This window comes from Ascidiella aspersa, chromosome 1 (assembly GCF_963924565.1).
Source record: "Ascidiella aspersa chromosome 1, kaAscAspe10.2, whole genome shotgun sequence".
Lineage (NCBI taxonomy): Eukaryota > Metazoa > Chordata > Ascidiacea > Phlebobranchia > Ascidiidae > Ascidiella > Ascidiella aspersa.
In genome coordinates, this window is record NC_139447.1 from 23,980,672 (window position 1) to 24,000,900 (window position 20,229).

The following is a 20,229-nucleotide window of genomic DNA, read 5'->3' on the forward strand; positions in this document are numbered from 1 at the left end:
CGCAACTTCTCCGCTTTACTATGCTTCGTTTGCTTTTCGATACTGAGGATTTCCTTTTCCCTGTGAGCCATCACGCTCTCTTCCAATGCTCCGTTTTGCAGTGCCGCAATCTCTGCTTTCTTTAGCTGGAGGAAAATATATAAAACAAAACGATAATAAGGAACAATATGCGGGATTTTTGCAAATCACATGACTACAATCAACAATTAATGTAAAAATAATGCATGTCCAGTATTGGCATGACAATTTGATCTAGTAACTGAAAACAACTAATTTGTTATATGTTCCAATTAGATATGGTCACGAATTCCTAATTTATATTTTAAATTTAATTTATATATATTCAATTTATAGGCATCAACACACTCATACAACCGTACGTTAAAACCAGTACTTCGGTTATATTGATATGTTCCTAGCAATACCTCATGTTCCTCCTTTGCGTGATGCATTTCCAAGTGTATATTTCTGATCTCTAACTTTTCATTCTCTTGCAGACGTCCTTGACCGGCAAGCTTACCTTTCAAGCTTATTGTCTGAATGTCAGAAATATTTTCGGTGAAACTCCTAAAATAGGTGTCAATAAAGAGTAGAGAACCTGGCTTAGTAGCTGCTGATACTTCTTCTTTTCGTTTTCGAGAGTCTCGTTCGCTTTGAAGTTTCTGGATTGCGACCAACGGATTTCTTGCTGAAAATCGTCCAACTTAGATTTCGCCTCTGCTGTCTCTTCATCTTGTTCATTTATCTAAAAGTGTCGTAAACCAAAAAATTTCTAAAACCAAGACTCTCAAGGTTTTGCATGATTAAGCAAAAACTAAAAAAAAATGCTAACGATTTTATATTTGTAAGTACGTATCATATAAAAAGGCGGCCGCTGAATTAGATATTCGTAAATCAAAAAATGATTCGCTGCATGAAACCTTCTCTTTCCATTGTTCAGCTTCCGCGTTGATTTTGTTTGCTTTTTCCCTAAATATCTTCCAATATTTTTCGATCTCCAGCGTGAGATCGTGAGCGTCATCAGTTAAAGCGTTAGTGCGGTGATAGGCTTCAACCGTTTTGCATCTGGGTTATAAGATGATTTGTATAGCCGTTTTCAGAATAAAATACATAGTATGGGTTACCCCTAACTAAAGTACTTGTCAAATAATGAAATAAACATAGTGATTTAACCTCGTTTCGTTGACCTTAATTTGCATTTGAGCCTTTTTCTTCATCGTGTCACAAACTATGCGACAAAGTTCAGGCCACATTCGCTTCGCTTCCTCGGAACGACCGAAAAGCACTTCGTTCTCGTGCTTCAGGCTAAAAATATGCTAAAAAAAATAAAATAATAAATAGTTAAACGCTGTGCACAGGTAAAAATCCTGTTATAAATTAGTATTTTTAAAATTTAAAAAATAAGGTACATAGTGCAAATTGGCAAAAAATAAAGTTTAGGGGGGCATAGCCTGGTGCCGGCCCCCTTCATTAAAACAAAAAAAGCCAATAAAATTTCAGTTTTATTGGTTTTCCTAGATTAGAACGATTAGGCACTTTTTATGATTATAACGCCAGTCGATTGATCGCTTCCACTTGGGCCAGGATAAGTTCTCACGTTGGGTTAAAATTATTTTTCTTCTAATTATATAAACGTATAAGTTCAGCATAAAACCGTATACCTTTTGTTAATGCTCACATGGTTTTACTGTTATTGCGGGGAAGCATTCAGTCACATGCCAATTCAGACACAATAAGCGGCAAACAATAGTATAGGATCGATAAGCGTCTTTAATTTGCTGTTCAAAATGTTCTCCGATGACCGTGAAAATCGAAATCGTAGTGCATGATATAACCTATTCCTACTTCACATGTGGCAACGTAACGTCATTTTAAGGACAAGTTTTATATAATCGCTCTATGCCTCTGGTACCTTGCTTCTGTTGCTTCTGATATCACGCCAGGCGACTAGTAAATAATGGTTTGCTAACTCAAGATTATTTCCTACTTTCCAAAGAAGTAAAGCTATGTATAAGTACTTTAGGGGTACATTGAATTTTCACAATCATGTTAGATACCATCGGCTATGGCACAAGGCTTCGGCAAACTTACTCGGGGTTGGTACAACTTTTCAATATTTTAAATAGTTATTAGGAGGCCAAATCTTAATGGCTTCTTACCAATTGTTTAACCACGCAAAGGCACGTGGCCCCCACCTCCCAAATTGTATTTTTTGCCTTTTTCTACGTAACTTCTATTTTTGTTTCGAAACTGGTTTACGTTTCCACTGTGTCTTGCCCAATGTAGATAAACTGGTTTTAGCCCAAAGGCGGCGTGCGTCTCATTGTACAATCTAAAATGAAAGTTTTGGAAACTTAAACAATATAAAGGCGTTTTGGGGCGTTATGTTAATCGATAACATCTTTGTAATATAGCTTTGTTTTCTCCAACTTCTGTATGAAGTCATGTTCAGTAACTTTGTGGGCTCACGGTTTGACGTAACTTTATGACGTCATCTTAGAAAAATTCCATGCCCCCCGCGAAGAAAAAATCCTAGATCCACGCCTGTGCATGACTGACCTTGTGTACATCTTCCAACTCGTTGTGAATGTCAGTCGTGATCTTATTTAGTTTTTTTATGTAGTCTTCGTTTTGTTCATGCGCTGACGATATTGCATATTTCTACAAATAATGGGATAAATCTCACACAATAATTTATAAAATTGCAATAAACAATTAAAAGTTACACCTGATCCGTCAGAAAGTAGTGCAATTCTAAGCAAAAAAGGTACGACAATTAGGGCATCCTAAGGCAGAAAAGTATTGCTTTTAGACTATGAGGTCGTGGCAATGCACTAATTGGACCTTTGGGTAAACTCCCGGCGTGCGGTATAGATAAATAAAATTAATTGCTAAATGGTATTTATGATGCTATTCGTCCTATTAAACTGACATGCCGCAAAACATAATAACATATTTTCTATCATTAAGTAGCACAAACAACAAACAGCGCAGTTCAATTAATCTAAAATGCTCGATCATCGTCAAGTTTTACCGGTCATATTTGTACTTTTTTTTCGAACAAAACAGTTTTATTAAACAAGAACTTCGGGCCGAGTAGTATGGGGCAGTTTGGGGGCACGGTTGAAAAAAAAACAAACAAATACGCTTCTATCTAATTTAATTTAAATCCGGCAAATTTTCTGTCTGAGGTAATTTAGAGGGCAAATTATAACTCGAGTTAAGCTAAATCTAAATCGGAAAGGAGTGTTGACAATTTAACTGAAATCGCTATATAATTTGTCCCTCTAAATTAAATCGGACAGAAATACATTCCGATATTACTTTAACGCCAGTTGTTTGCAGGGCGTATCAAACCTAATCAAGTTCTGCCTTAAATTAGAATCCAGCTTTAACACAGTTTTCATTATTTCTAGATTATTTTCATCTAGATGTAAGACTATATGCAATCTAGATTATAGATATTTTTGGCGGTATTCTATAATTACGAACTAAAAAATGTAGATTAACGACACCAGATTGTCAAAATTGAAATTGCAACTGGGAGCACCCTAAACCAAATATTGTGCGCTGATTTAATAACTGTGGCAGGATTCTAGACCAGCGCCCTGAACCGATTTTAAAAATAAATTAGGTCGAACTGGATTTTGAAAAAAAAAAGTCGTGAACCCGAAGACATCTCGACTCCCTGCAGCCTGTTTTGGACTGTTAGGGCCTACAGTTCTTAAAAAAAGGTTGCAGAAAAAACTTAAGACAGAAGAAGAACTTCGTTAATCCCTAAGTTATATCGAAATGAAATTCTCTCCGATTAAACTTAAATCAGACAAAACTTGAATCGGACAAATTTTCTGTCCGATTTAGATGTAAATTGGACAAACTTAGGCCTACAGTTCGATTTAAGCTAAATCGGACAAACAGGCTGTCCGTAGACCTAGAATCGTATTTGTTTTTTTTCAAACGGCGCCCCATGGGTGAGGGAGTAGTCGACGACTATAGTCTCTTGAGTAGCTGTACCATATTTACACATATATCTATGATCTAATAAAAAATAAAACATTCAAAAAAGGAAGCCATGCTGATTGTTTCTTTGTCTTACCACTTAGAATGCCGAGCTCATTTTCGTCAGAGCGACGGTCCTATACCATGGCCGGGACAATAAGTTCAAATATCCAGGTTCTATTTTTAACCTTGCTTTGTTGCATTGGCATTTTATATAGGCGCGACTTAGAAGTGGCACGTCACTGATTTATAAATAAGTATAAACGGACCATGCAGATGTTCATTGAAACACTTTATCGAGTCTAACGTAATCATTTTATCTCTATTTTATAGTAAAAGCTAAAGGGGTGTTGCAAAACCAATAAAATGGGCGTAAAATGTATGATCTTCAGAAGTGTTTCTTATTTTTTTTTGTTTTGTTCACCCCTAGCATTTATCTCCAGATTTCATTCACCCTTGTCTCATGATATGATAAAACTATCTCGTCTATATATAACAGCACAAAATGACTTAAGTTGTTTCGATTTTTGGTAAGATCAACTCAAGCTAAGTTCTACCATTGCAAATCTACAATTTCTCGAGTCCAGAGATATAAAGCTAAAAAAGCACAAAAACAGTCACCAATTTTTGTACTTATATTTGTACACGTTCACTCAGTGTAAACCAACTTCACTATACAATAAGCAAAAAACACACCATAAAACAAAAGTTCAGTAGTCGATTTACTGCAGAGCTATCAATAATTTCTGTCGGTTCACCCTTATTCACCCCTTTTGGTTGGTTCACCCCTGCAAAAATTCACCCCGGGGTGAACAATTCACCTGTTAAAGAAACACTGATCTACGGTAGCTTACGTCTAAAAAAATTTTGGTTTAATTTAGTTTAAACTCGCCCAATATTCAGTGCGGTGGCATTTTCTAACAATATAATGTAAGTTTAGCGAAGAGAGTTCTTGTAGTTAGGGGTAAAGATAGGCGCTGGTCCTTAAGACGAGGGCCGACGGCTGCCTATGGTCTCTTACACGTCCTTAATCTGACTTCAAAGGAACAGGCTGATAAAATACCTGTCCTTAACTTCTTGAACTCTAGGCAAAGACAATCCACTCGGTACGCGTACCAAAGGTTGGGAACCCCTGCTTTAATAGAACTTTCACGTGTATCCGCAAATGAAAAAAAGTTGCCAGTGTCAAAAATTTGACTTGCGGTAACACGTCGTACGCTAAAAAATTACGACGACCATTGGCATTTACGCTGGTTCGTGGTGTTCAACTGTGCGTGTTGGTTTTCGGCTGAGGATACATAAACAAAAATGTAATACTTGCCAATTCTTCAGCTGCATTTGTTTTTATTGAGTTGTATTTTCTTCTTGCGACCGCGACTTTGATTGTCGTTTCTTCTAATTGATCAACTGATGACTGCCTTTCACGTGTTAGCTCATTTATGCAATCAATTAAACCATTAACATGTTCATAGGCTTCTTTCTCTGTTAAAAATATTATCGAATAGAAACTTAAAATAAAATTATTTTTTAAGTTAAGAAATACCATCGTCTACGCCCAAATGAGTTGACAACAAATTTTCGAGCGCATCGGTGCTGATTTTCCATTTTTTCCCCTGATCAACCATTTTCAAACTATTCCAAGGTAAACTGCTTACTTTTTACGTAGTTTGCGGACGCATTGTTAATCAACTTGAATCACAGGACCTTAATATAAGCCAAAAAATACACTTTGTTACGTCAAAAAGTTATTGTTTTCTTCATAAAATTTCATTCAAGCGTGACAAAACAAAACCAAGTAGTACATTCACCGTGGAAACGGATCGGCCGTGAGGTCAACATGGGGTCAATCAAAATTAGATATCGTTTTATAGTAAATTGATGCCGCTGGTCTAGCATTCTACCACAGCGTTGAAACAAGTATTAAAACAATGCACAATATTTGTCTGAGGGTGCGGTTATTGTTTGGGTGAAGGTGGGCTAAGTATACTATCTTAATAATATTGCTTAAACTTTTAACCTTAATTAATAAAGTTTGACAAAAAATATTATACCTGGCCCGCAATCTTAAATCCTAACAGTTATCTGTCCCCCGATGGTCAGGCCTTACAATTATCTGGCCCTTTTTGAAAGAAGTTTGGTGAACCCGGGCCGAACGTCACCTTTTATATTAAAAGCTTTGCCCATTTAACCAAGTAAACGGATTTGTTTCACACTTGGGAGCGCATTTGGAGTATTTAGCGGAGAGGATAACAAGTGTTTTTAGAATTATTTCTATATAGATGCCCTCCAAAGAAAAATCCTGCAAAATAATCTTTCTCACAATGCCTATTGCCTATGATTATGCAACTGATGTATTTTATATTCGCACAAGCAAATTTGCCTTTTTTGAGCAAAAAGTTGTAAAATAATATAAATGAAAGGAGAACAATAGTTAATTGTATTCCTGGGTTTAATTATAAATGTTTACTTTTAAATTTGGTGAAAAAATGATTAAAAAAGCAAATTAAAATATTTAGTTTTAATATGTATTTATATAGGTAATGTTTAAGCCATTGCTTGTTACAATTTTATCTGTAGTGCCAAACCAGTTGTTTTGTAGGTAAAAAAATGAGTATTATTAAAAAGAATACTTCAACTTTGTGCACAAAGTGTAATAGGTGTTTTGCAACGAAGCACACCTTAAAAATGCATTTGAACTTATGTGGAGTAAAGTTCAGATGTTCATGTGAAGCACAATTTCTTTCAAAACGAAGCTTGCTTATTCATGTACGAAGGCTACGGCACAAAGTGCCCTCAGATCTTATACACTTGTTTTCTAAAAAAGGAAAGCTACCTTCTTCGCTGCTTCCCAATGCCTTGGGTGATTCTAAAAAAATCTTATTGCCAAACAATAACAAAGTGACTAAGTTCAAGTTGCTTACATTCAAGAGTAATATTTTACCAATATCACCTGGTGTTACTCCATTCATATGTTTTCCACTTAATAAAGTTATTTTACAACCTACACAAACAACAGTCCAAGTTTCAACTAAGGATACACCTAAACAAATTGCATTTCAAGTTGAAACATCCTGCAATCCATACCTTCCAGTACAAACCAAGCCTATTTCATTCCAGCAAGAAAATATTGCTCATAGTGCAGCAGATCAAAGTAATAAATCTAATGATGTATGTAATAACAAATATTCTGACTCCATGAGTACTTTTTGTCAAACAGATGTTGATGAATGGGTGCAACCTGTCTATCAAACCTTTACTGGTACACAAACAAATCTTTCATCCTTTCAACCAGACTTTCCCCAGAAAGACAGTGTTTTCTGTCAAACTGATGACCTGCTTTTGGAACTAGGCATAAAAGACTTACCACATCAATATAATGCTGAATGTGTTCAAGATTTACATAACAAAGAAGATACCACAGGATCTAGATTTACTAGTTCTGGCAGTACAACTGCTACCAATACAGGTGATCTGGAGAACCAGATATGTTTTTCAAACACTAAACAATCCACTTCTACAGATTGTACCCAATATCCACACCTCTCTTGGCAGACAAAAACTGTACAGACATCCAGTGCTGATACTGAGCCTTACATATCTTGGAATAAAAACTTACATATGAACCATAACATGTGCACTGAAACAAGCTGTGACTGGAATCACATCCACACTCAAACCGACACCAATCATTGTATGTGGGAAGAACAACGAAGCATTTTGACCAATTCCTGTACACAAACATACTTTAATGAACTAGATAATGAACCTGATTTTCTTGCACAGTTACTTGACATTGAAACACAAACTGATCCCCACTGGAATATGCATGTGTAAAATATTATGTTTTGTTGTTTACCATAAATAATATTTCAACATTTCATGGCTTGTTCTATTTTTTTTCTTTCAATAGCTTGCCATGTAAATTTATTTTGTCAACATATAAAACTTTATGTATAGTTTACCAGCATGCAAATATATATTTTAATTGTTGCTTGTCTTTTGATCATTCTTTTAATTGTTTAGACCAGTTTTGTTTAGAATTGCTGTTGTATTGCCATGAGCAAGTCTGAGGAAGTGTTCAGTGTCTCTTCAACATCAACTTCTGAGGTTGAAGAATTTTCTGTTCACCATGTACTTGATATTAAATCAGCCTGTGTTTGCCTGCTTGATGCTGTCGCAGTTTTGGTGAATGCCCGTCACAGAAAAAGCCAAGAGTCTTATCAAGCTCTTGCTCAAAGGATGTTCAGTTTGGTAAAAGAAAACACAATAATTATTTTTTTCCCATATTCTAATCCTGTGTGTTTTACTATGTTGTAGGATGAAAATGTTTTCCGAGGTGTAAGGGAGCGCTACCTTTGGTGGGCGTCATCTATGTCCCATAACAAGCAACTTAAAAAACCAACCAAAACCAGACAAATGACTAGAACAAGGAGTTTTACTGGAAGTGCTGAAATAAGTTTGAAGTATGGATTTTAAACAATAATGCAAGTCATAAAGTAAATTATTTATTTAAAAACATTTTTGTAATGCACCTGGTCGACCATTACTATTAAAATAATAATAGAGTAGCCAAAAATCAAGGGTGTTGTTTAAAAGTGATTGTCAAGCACTAGACCTGGTGTCAGCCCATTTAAAAAGTTATTTAAAAAAAATATCAGTGCCACATTAGAGCAGTGATTTTCAACTGTATTTCGCAAAAAAATATCCTTTTGAGTATTATTCCATAGAAAATTCGTCAGAAATCACTGGTTTAATGTGATGGACTTTTGTTTTATAAAAACTGTCATTTGCCTAATTTATTGTTGTTCCCAGGTATCGCACATAGAAAATCTAAATGTAAATAAATTATTGTTATGTTGTTTATTTTAATGGATAAACTTTCATTTTGTGTTCTGCAAAATAATTTTAACGCATAAAGTCTTCTGTGACTTAAAACGATTAAAAACGACTACACTAAAGTCATCATTATTTTCTTTTTTTATGTTTCAACAAACTATATCATTTAAGGAACATTGAGATGGAAATGAATAAGCTCTTACTTGCCTTGACCAACTCATTTGATGCTTGCAAGTCAGTTTTGTTACAATCCTTAAAACGAAGAACTGACAAAGAAATTTCGCTGATTGTGCAGCTTAAATGTGCTCAAGGTTGTATAAAATTTATTTTTATTGAACAATTGTAAGTAACGTTGCATGATAAATTACACTAAACAATATTGTAATATTAGAAACATATTAAAATAATATTTTATTTTTGCAGGGGTGGGCAATTATTTTTAGCCGCGGGTCGCATGAGAAACCTAAAATATTGTGGCGGGCGGGTCAAATATAGGATCTAAAATACATACAATATGACGTCATACTCTGACGGTGTAAAACAAATAATCAACCAATTTGTTATTACGTTTCGAGTTTTGCAAAAATGTGCAATTTAAGTCGGATTCCCGCGAAAAATTTGCGACTATGTTTGTTTGAAAATGCAAACTTTAATTTAGATTTAGATGGTACGTGAAGCATTGAGCACCGACTAAAAATGTATATTGCTTGATGTATTAGCGTTTATTAAGTTGTGGGGCGCGTTGACCCAAAACTTAAGATTAAAATACGTGAAAATTTCGTACGAAAAACTTGCCTATATGTTTTTTCTTCATTTTTAAAACTTTAAGTTACCGATGTATGTGTTACCAAGTTTAACAAGCTTAGCCTAATATTTATATATATTTTAAATATTAGGCTAAGTTTGTTAAACTTTCGTTGGAGAGAGTGTCACTAAGCAGAGGACGCTATCTTTCTGTGAAGTTGCCAAAAAATCGCGTGGAACATACAAGCAACACAGAAGAGATTCGCGCGAAGCGCGAAAAGAATTTCCGTTATAGCATTTAGAACAGGCCAAAAATCGAATTTGATGGATCTTGACAAGATCTGTCAAACTTGCCCTGGTTTTCGCTGAGCCTATGTATTTTATTAAAAATAAGCCGCGGGCCGTATGTTGCCCAGGTCTGCCCTATTGGCTAGATCACAGTTATTGGACACATAATTATGCATGTGCATCTTTCATTGAAAGATGATATGCTACTATAGATCCCCTTCAATGTGAAGTTGCTTGCACTAACAGAATGTAACAAGCATTGGCCTATAGTTTTTCACTACTTGCTTCTCTCTGAGCCAGTGTAGCTTAGTTGGTAGAGGGACAGTCACTGTATGCTTGAGGTCGTCAAACCTCTCTGCAGGCTAGTTGTTTTTCTAGCCTGCCTTGTTTGCATCATTGATAGACAGATTTGGTGAGTCTGCGATGGCATTCGGTGTACATATTGGATTTATTCTGAACTGTTGTATGGGATTCATCTTGGTTGGCAATTTGCCACTAAGAGGTGAAAGGGCAGAAACAACATTATTTTTACAACGATATAGCATGCATTTAGCTGCACAAAAACAAACTATAGTAAGACCAGACAAAGCCATGCATATCACATAAAAAAGAAAAATAAACCAATAATTTAAAACCTGTCACCTTAGACAAGGGTCATAATTTTTTTTCTTATAATTTGATTTTTCCTCTGTGCTGAGATGAGTCTATTCAACCAAACATTTTAACTTGTCACACACACAACATTAATATTAAGTAAGCTCATAGTGTCTTGCTTAACATGCAGCAGTGTGCAACGTTACATTGAATGTTCAAAGAAAGTGCATTTAAAAAAAATCTGCTGTACTGTGGTTTACATGCCTGTTTTACCAGAAAATACCATACATTGAACACCCAAAACCTATGTTGTATAATTTTGTTATACCAGTTTCATGTGTTTTATATAAAATGTGGTACTATTTAGCTGGTGAATATCCTATTTGGTCTGTTGTATACCGGATGCCTTTAGAATAGCTTACAGAAATCACTCAAACTAATTAGAATTAGGGATGTCCGTAATATGGGATAAAAGCCGAAACCTGATGCTGTGTGGTAGTATCCATATTCATCTGATACTAGCAAGTTTTTGGTGCCAACCCAAGACCAAATTGATACTGGTTTTTCAATTAATGTTGGTTATTTGATATAGGATCGGATTGTGAAACTGTTTGTCAAAAATATCAGAATCAGACATCCTTAATCAGGATTAGGATTATTAACGGTTAAGCAGGAGGTTATGAGTTCAAACCTCACTACAGGCTAGTGGTTTTTACAGCATGGTTTTGCTTGCATGAAAATCCTGATTAAGTCAAACAAATTTGGTAAGATTTTTCTGAGGCATTCAGGTGTTCTATAAAATGCGTGCGTATTTTGTTGGTTAGCATGACTCCAAAAGGGCTTGATGACAGAATTTACACATTGTGTATATAAATGTTTTAGTATCTTGTTATATGTATATCATAACTGTTAAATTCCAGATGAAAATTGAGTTCTACGTTAGGATTTTTAATTATTTATATTTAATTGTCATGTTACCGCAACTGTTTAAGGTAACATATTTTATTTGTTTACCAGATGAAGTAAAATTGCTGAAAAATAAACTGGCATTATCAGAATCAAAGCTTGATGACACATCAAGAGAAAGAGAAATATGGTTTTCCCGCTTTGATGACTTGGAGGTTCAGCTTCAGAATGCCGAAGGAAAGATTGGAATGTATGCTACATTTTTTGTAAAAAAACTCTTTCTTTTCTTCTAAAAGAGTTGCTTCAAATATAAAGATGTATATTCACCATGGTAATTGTGCCCACCAAAGTTAAACTTTTTGTGATGCTGCACTGCCCGGCTTACATGCATTAAAATGGTATTAATTTTGTCGGCTATGTTGATCAACAGAATTATACGACAATACCAAGTGCCTTTGATATTGGTTCAGTTTCTAAAATGACCGCACAGAAAAATCTTAGAAATAAGATTTATCGGGGTATTCTTACATTTTTTGGTTTATTTGTAACTTTTTAAAGATTTACATCTCTTCTGTTTAAGGCTTGAACAAAGCAGAACTATTTTAGCATGGCAAAAGCAGATGGAAAATACAATGAATAAACACAAAGATGAAATAAAGAAAAAAGATGAGGTTTTATCTGATGCGGAAGAGAAACACAAAAAGACATACAAAAACATGCATAGCAGAATTATGGTAAGTTAGTAAGTTACTATTATTTATTTTTAGTTAAATTATTGAAAAAGCTGACAACAATGCATAGAATTTATACTGATTCCATTAACAAATTTTATTGATTGGGAATATATTTAGATAGATTTTAAGTAACAAAATGCACCACATAATAATTTAGGCAACTTTAATAGAAACATAGAATAGTCTGATTCTATTTTTAGAAACTTCAAGAAAATGTTGGAAAATTACAAATTAAAAGTGAATTTTTCAGTGCACCATGTACAAATGACCTATATGAAAAGTTGCAACACAAAAAACAAGAAATATATTTAAAAGAGCAGGTAAGTATTTAGTCGTATTGCATAAAGTTAGCATTTAATTGTAAATTTCTGATAATGCTTTAGCCACTGAAATTTTTAACACTTTTAAACAATCAATTTCTAATCAGTTATTTTAGGTTACATACATGGCCTCATAAACAACTTTGCTATCAAACTTTTGCTATAAGTTTAAAAACACTTGTTCCATATTAACAGGCAATCTACAGATTACAGAAAGAAATGCATGAGCAACACAAAGTAGTTGCTGGCTGTTTTCGTGGTTTACAGGCTGATTACAGGTGAGTAATGGTCTAAATCTTACTAGTAATTGATCTAAAATACTTTTCTAATTTAAAATGTGTTTTGTTATTTTTTTTCATTACACAGGAGCTTAATGGACAAATGGGAAACTGAACATCCAAGTCATTGTTTTAGCCCAGATGCAGACAACGTTCAATTTCAAGTAAAATTTTCTTCCACAATGCATATTATAAGATTTGTATCCTGCACTATAACAATGGTTCGGCACTAGCTGTTAAATTATTATTGAAACATCCCGTGGAAGTCCATAGAGCCCAGTTAAAAACCACTGGCCTATACTATTTGTTTTATTACTTTACCACAACTATTTGTTGTTGCTAAAAAAATGCTGTAATAAACAATGTTTGATTAGGCCATGCTGAGATATTTAAAAGATTGTTCCGGTAATGGTTCACTTCAAGACATACACAATGACTTACCAAAGCAGTACAAAATTCCAAATGATGAGATGCAATTTCAGAAAAGACAAAAATTAACGAGGTAAGCTATTTTAGCATCGCCCTATGTCGTTCGTTAGGACATATATAATAAGTCTTACCATTACTTTTTTTATGATTGTCACTGTTGCCTAAATTTAATAGCTATATCACATACATTATTTTTATGTTTCTAATCATAGGTCACAAATGGTGAACTCCAAAGAGCTTATATTACCAAGGAGAATTTACAAGGGAACCAGCAAAACTCGGGATACTGATGTGAATATTGTCAAAAACAACCCAAACAATGTTGCCGGTTTGTGAGAATAGACTGTGTTGATAAAAAAAAATAATAAATTTTAGAAATTGACAAGTAAAAAACTATGTAAATTATTTTTGTAAAGAATATTTTAGTTTAACCTATTCACCAACCAGTTTAATTTAGCTAGTTTAGTTAAACTTATACATTGGCAATGATAATAACGGAAACAGTTTCTGGTTTAAATGGAATATCCATTTTACCCATGAAATTTGCATCTTTTTATTTTGTTAACAGACATAAAATCAAGTTCTGTACATCTTGTAAAAAATAGGATTATTAGAACCCTACAAGTGGCAGTATTTGCTGATTGTTTAATATATTTTAGAAAAAATTAAAATTTTGACCAGGCGTAAAAGTTTGACAAGAACTCATATATAACACTTTGAAGCATTTTATTACATTCTATATTATGGTTTATACATTTACAAAACTGAAAATGGATAACCAATTTAAAGATTTTTTTATAGTGATAAATCCACATCAATCTAATGCTTTACCCATTAGTGTGAAAGCTGAAATGAGACAATCATCTTTTTTGCTTTCACCCAGCGAAATAAGTAAATATCTTGAATACTGGATGTCACATGTCTAAAACTTGGTGCAATTTTTTCAATATTTGTTCCTGCGTATGGATTGTAATTAAGATATCCAATTTACAGGTACTAAACAGACAAATTATTCGCATCATCCAACCCTTGTGAACACTATTACAGGAAGAGCAAATCTTTTACAAGTTATGAGGCACTTTCCATATCTCACTGTGGAACAAGTTAGTATTTACACCCAAAGTATCATTTATTTTGAGGTGAAATAGTTTTTCATTATTTTTTGTTTGTTTAAGGTGTCCAAACAATGGGAGACCTTCAGGAAATATGACAAAAATAATGATTTTTGTCTTGATTTGCCAGAGGTAACCTGTAAGAATAATGTGTGATTTATATAGCACTACATTAGTCTTAACTCTTCAAAATTTTGTTGTTTATATATTTATCTAATTGTTAGGAAAGAGAAAACCAACTAGACTTAAAAGATAAATCTCGATTTTGGTAACATTGTGTTCAAACCTATCTTGATCTAGTGAGACATAAGTCTTGTTTGTTTCTGGCAGTGTTTTTCAAACTTTATCTCGCGAAATATTTCAAAAAATGTGATGGACATGCAATGCAACTAGTTATCTAAACATAATAAAATGGAAAGTTTGTGAGTCGGCAGTCGGTCGTCAGCATGTTCGCGCTTTAGGGAGACAGACAGAGCAACCGTGGCTCATTTTGCTCCCTCTTTAAGCGAGTAGCCGGGCAAGTGGGAAAATAGAAAGAAACTTGTGTGCTCCCAGACAGAAAAAATTTGTTTCTTTCTATGAGAGAAAGTCTCGCATCTCAAGCGAGCGCCGTCGCAAACCGGTCACGGGTGACCAACTTTTATTTTGAAGGCGTTTGTTTGCAATTCTGAATCGATAAATGTCGCTACATATTTTGTCGTAAAAAAACTCTTAACATAACCGCGCAAAACCTTTTTTTTAACGGGTTGCGGGTTTGTCTGACGTTGGACGCAGCTTAATTAGGCGTTTAGTGCAAAGGTTTAGCAATTTTCGCTTTTTTAAACATACTTTGAATAAACATCAGGAAACCTACACGGACACCTACAACAAACCGTTTTTAACCACGCAATACTTGCCGCAGTTTATCAGTAAGCATTTGTTTTTTCAATGAGGATTTTTCTCACGTTTGACGCAGTTTAGCACCGGGATTACGTATATTACGCTATCAAGCAGGTCTAAACAATTTCTGCTACAACCTTACGTCTGAGAGTTATTCTCAATTGACAAATGTTACGGGGTTTCGTTACCTAAAAGATGTATGACACCCGAGTGACGTGTGATATAGACGATTATTTAGTCGTACCATTTCAAAAACATCACGCAGCATTATGCTTTGTTTGCATGTTAAATAAAAAAAATTTCATGTGGAAAAATTTCTACTTTTATGTTTAATAGCTTTTTGCAGTTTGTTTAACCATGTAAATGGAGCCTAAGTTCGCAAAATATTGCGTTTATTGCAGCGTTTCCTTAACATTTTTTCACAAGAACGTAAGAGACTTTCACAGACAACGTTCAGCAACCCTCACCGAATATAAACTACGCAACATTTGGACTAAGTTTGCAAAACATCGCGTTTATTGCAGCGGTTTGAACACTAAGCAAATTTACTTTTCCAACTTTTACTTTTCAGGATTTTTTTTTCGTTGGATGCAGCACCCCATCCGTCAGAAATCAGTGCAGTTCTAAGCAAAAAGGTCTACGACAATCAGTGCATTCAAAGGATCAAAAAGTCCGACTTTTAGACTTTGAGGTCTTGGACAATGCACTAATTTGCATTAACAAATGTGCATAAGAAGATTAAGTTTAACAATACTTGACCCAACCAAACCCAAACGCTAACCAGCGCCCTAACCCAAATAATGTGCGATGATTTAATACTTATAACGCTTCAGGCCCCAATACCTCAATTTGTGACGTAAAAATCTTAAATACAATGGACGAGAAATCCGAGTTTGGGCTTTTTTCCCCAGCATTTAAAGAATTATTAAAATAACGCACATTATTTGGGTTAGGATTCGGGTTAGCGTTAGGGTTTAGGTGGGTCAAGTGTTATTAATCCTATCTCATATTTTTTGTTATCTTTTCTGAACTTTTAATGAATCTTTTTAATTTATCTTCGCCGGGAGTTTACCTAAAGGTCCAAATCAGTGCATTGCCAGGACCTCAAGGTCTAAAAGTCTAGACTTTTCTGCCATTGGATGCCCTGATTGTCGTAGACCTTTTTGCTTAGAAATGCACTGATTTCTAACGGATCGGGTGGATGCAGTATGCTACCTACCGTGATTTCGTATTTGCTTAAATTATCCGCAATTTGAACAATTGGTGCTCTCACTTTTTACGTTAGTTAGTAGTTTTTGATCGACATATGTCACTGGTTTTCGTTACGTAAAATATGCAAGACGTGTTTAGCCAAGGTTGTGTGTTTAGTAGCTCCACTTAAAAACACAGAATGTTGCAATTTGGTTTAATGTTAAATATATTTCTTTTAAATTATCGGCTATAACATGCGGCTTCAGGAAGAAGATTATACAATGCTGGTGGTCAGAGCGTGTTTACGCCTTTCCTTTAGTGACCTATTTCCAACACAAAACTGCTTTTTATACCTCATTTTTACACTCTTTTAACCAAATTCAAAATTTAATTAACGGACACCAAGAATTAGATCTTTAGAGCCGCGCAGATCACATAAATCGCATAATTAAACATGCCATTCCATTAATGCCGCTTTCACACAGGCTGTGGGGTGTTACTCTGATTGTGGGGAAACATTAGGTTAACCTTCTTTGTTAGACACACGATAAAAACACATCACATGATTTGAAATTTCTATTTAGTGACACGCAGTGCAAACGTTTAATCATAAGCCAATTTGTTATGACATTACAAAACTATGTTTGCATTTGTGCATCTTACAAAGTTCTTACACTATCCGTAACATTACTTTTTGGGTATATTCTGATTACCACATTTATCTTCCATAATTATGGGCTATGACATGAGGCCAGCAGTTTAACATGTAACAAAGAGCCCACAATATGTTGGATTGTTTCATTTTGTTTAGCTAGACGAAATTCAGGTAGACTTTTACTTGTGGTGATTATTGTGGTGTAATTAATTTATAACCTGTTAAAATAACTGGTAAATATTTTATTTAACCTGGGCAACGCCGGGTATTTCGTCTAGTATTTAATATAATACAAACCTTGCAAAAATATGTTAGTTATACTCTGTAAAATGCATTATTACAAAACTATATTATTTGACCCAATGTATATAGTATGATGTATGGGTGAACACTGAACAGGCTAGTTTTCATTTAGTGTAACATGTAGACTAAGTGTTAAATTTGCCAGAAAAAACTCTTTAGGATTATTTTTGAATAGGGTTGATGATGTGAAATGATATATAAGCTTGCTTCTACTGTAGAAGCACATAAGTAGCTCACTTATTGTTTATCTTTCTCATGCTAAAATAACTGTGAATTTTGCTATTTAAATGTTGAAGCATTTATTAATAGTTTCAATTTCATAATTTTGAGTTCAAATTTTACAGACTAAAAAATTCTACCTGTATTTTCTCGAATAAGTTGACAAATGAAAATGAGGATAAATAACCACTAATTAAATAAATGTGAAATGTTGTGTTTTTACTGTTAAACATTTGCATGTAAGTTTAAAATACTAAAAAGGATTGCAGTTCAACATTTTGATAAATCCTACCATGGATTTGCCGTTCAGTAACAATGTTTCGACAAAGCTTACTTGGTAAAATACCTCACACATTGTGGCTGGTCCGAAGGATATATAGATACTGCTATTTACCTGGTCGCGCATATTTTTTATTGACTATTAAAATAATAACTTTCTTGCTTTAAAATGAGCAGTGGGCTTCATAATATTAGTAAAATGTGATGACATTTTATTTATGTTTTAGCTTTATCAAGTTATTCAAGATTTTGGAGGGCCTATGGTTACTGTGCAAGGAATGAAAGATGCCATGAAAGAAGTTGACAGAGACAACTCAAATAATATTGATTTTTATGAGTATTTGAAAATATCTGAAATGATTATGAAAAAACAAGGTAACCTGAGCAGTTAAAATAGAATTTTTATTTATTTATTTATTATTTTTTTTTTTTCAACAATTAAGATACAGCGGTATTTTAAAATTATTGTTTTATTTCAGGTAAAGCTGCAATCTTCCAATCTAATGTGGATGGTGATTCTCATGCTTCTCAAGTTTGTGCTATGCAGTAACAACTTACCACTGCTCTTAGATTTTGCTGCATCATCAACCAATGCCATTCATATATATCATGTTAGACTATATTAATAATCTACATTATTTTAGATGTGCAATGTGCATCTAAAAAGATTAATTGTATTTTTTTATCCTGACTGCACTTTTCAATTATGCATTATTTGTAGATATAATTATGTTTTAATATCACATGGTATATCCCAGGGTGGTCCAAGGTTAACAGCATCATTGGCCACAATATTTTTTTCATAAATAGTTTTTTTTTCATTGTACAGGGGTATGGAACACAAGCGGTAAACTAAATGAATGCCAGGGCAGATCAAGCACTTTTTTGGTCAGGGCCTAAAAATTTTTTTTTTTGATGTCAAAAAGTTTCGTTTTAAACATAAACTTAGCAATCCGGCCATTATCATTCAACTCACAGGCAAATCTGCAAACAAAATCAATTATATAGGAAACTGAGGTAAATTATTTTGGGGAAGTGCAAGCAAAAGTGCGTGTATTCGCAAAACTTTTAACTTAGGGGACATGATTAAGCACAAAACAAGATTTAGTCAGCTTAGAAGGACTCTGTGTCTGATAGCCGAAAAGGCCATGTAAGACTCACTGAATCTGTCAATAAATGATGCAAGCAGGGAAGGCTAGAAAAACAACTAGCCTGCAGTGAGTCCGAGCTCACACCAGAAGTAGATCACAGTTGTTAACACACATATTTGTGTTCATCTTTCATTGTCTGATACACTGCATCCTTAAAATCCACTAAAATATGCAAACAAATAATAAAATGGGTAACCTGAAAAATATATTCAGATTTCAGAAACAAACAGTTTCAACACTTTTAATGTTTTTTGATCACTTATCTTTAATTAATCTCTAATGTATACAATAATAAAACAATTTTACCATGGCCACAGATAACGATGCTATGCCTGGGCTTGGACCACCTGATTAATTTGATTTTTATTCATAAAGTTTTGAATCCTAGTTAGGGATGTTCAAAGTAGAATCCCAAGGTATTCTAGAATAATAGGTTTCAAATCTAGAATAACGAATGCAGAATAGCGAATCCTAGTAAATTTTTATTAAATTATTTAACCTCGATTTTGTTTGGGGAAGGGATTAATCTTAATCTACCCTACAGGGCCCACAATCACAGCAATAAATCGCCCAAACAATTTTCTAACATGTGTACATGATAATAAAAAAAATCTCCCATATGTTTAACATTCTTAACAACTGTCATTTAAAGCAGTTGTGTAAACTGTAATATGTCAACTGTCCAGGTTGTTGCCAAAACTTATATTTTTGCCAATAGTGAGTACAATGCAACACTGCACACAAGTCTTAAGCAATTCGGTCCTGTTTTTTCAAGCATTGTCGGGTCTTAGGGCTTATTTTTTTACTAACGTGATCTGTTATGCAGTCAAATAATGTACTGCAAAGAATACAAAGTTACTATTGACATAACGAATTCTTGACAATTGCACTGCGCATAACAATGTAAAAGTTACTTTTGCAACGTAACGCATTTAGGGAAATTGCGAACTCCGCACCTGGCATTACACGTTAGTCGCTCGCCCAATAACGCTTGATTGACACTTAATTATTAGACAAACGTTATCGCGAGACGCGGTAATTGGTCGCCCGGAAAAACGCTGACACTACTACCAGGTTACTTTTAAAGCAATCTCTGTAAATTGGTCGCCGCAGCGACAGGCCAACTTACCACACGCGTAGGTACAATTAGGCGCAACAATAAGCGGCAAATCATTAAATGATATCGGTTCCAATTACCCGAAATAAACGGCAGAATTGGATTCGAATCCAAGGATTCGATATTCTACTTTGAACATCCCTAATCCTAGCGGTTCTCACCTTTTTTGTACTGTAATTTGGCACTACTAAAAAC

At 34.3% G+C, this 20,229-nt stretch overlaps 2 protein-coding genes across 2 annotated transcripts; both read left to right on the plus strand.

Moving 5' to 3' along the window:
• Positions 1-5,858: 5,858 nt before the first annotated feature.
• LOC146168403 (uncharacterized) lies at positions 5,859-7,846 on the plus strand. The gene is made up of 2 exons (XM_083382714.1): positions 5,859-7,150; positions 7,217-7,846. Exons 1-2 carry the CDS (start codon positions 6,607-6,609, stop codon positions 7,831-7,833), a joined length of 1,161 nt encoding a protein of 386 aa, XP_083238840.1. The 5' UTR covers positions 5,859-6,606; the 3' UTR covers positions 7,834-7,846.
• Positions 7,847-8,052: 206 nt separating this feature from the next.
• Positions 8,053-20,136, plus strand: LOC146168404 (uncharacterized). Its single transcript, XM_083382704.1, has 14 exons — positions 8,053-8,250; positions 8,317-8,462; positions 9,007-9,146; positions 11,479-11,617; positions 11,948-12,101; positions 12,302-12,421; positions 12,617-12,699; positions 12,788-12,863; positions 13,074-13,201; positions 13,341-13,456; positions 14,122-14,231; positions 14,304-14,372; positions 17,994-18,141; positions 18,246-20,136. The coding sequence occupies exons 1-14, from the start codon at positions 8,056-8,058 to the stop codon at positions 18,314-18,316; spliced, it is 1,695 nt and encodes a 564-aa protein (XP_083238830.1). The 5' UTR covers positions 8,053-8,055; the 3' UTR covers positions 18,317-20,136.
• Positions 20,137-20,229: the final 93 nt, after the last annotated feature.

Bases quoted from the DNA above. Each gene is read 5' to 3' on its own strand.
- LOC146168403 (XM_083382714.1), top strand. From the start codon at position 6,607: ATGAGTATTATTAAAAAGAATACTTCAACTTTGTGCACAAAGTGTAAT. The intron at 7,151-7,216 runs GTAATAAATCTA...TTTGTCAAACAG, and splicing joins TCATAGTGCAGCAGATCAAA to ATGTTGATGAATGGGTGCAA.
- LOC146168404 (XM_083382704.1), top strand. From the start codon at position 8,056: ATGAGCAAGTCTGAGGAAGTGTTCAGTGTCTCTTCAACATCAACTTCT. The intron at 12,864-13,073 runs GTAAAATTTTCT...ATGTTTGATTAG, and splicing joins CAGACAACGTTCAATTTCAA to GCCATGCTGAGATATTTAAA. The intron at 13,457-14,121 runs GTTTGTGAGAAT...TCCAATTTACAG, and splicing joins CAACCCAAACAATGTTGCCG to GTACTAAACAGACAAATTAT.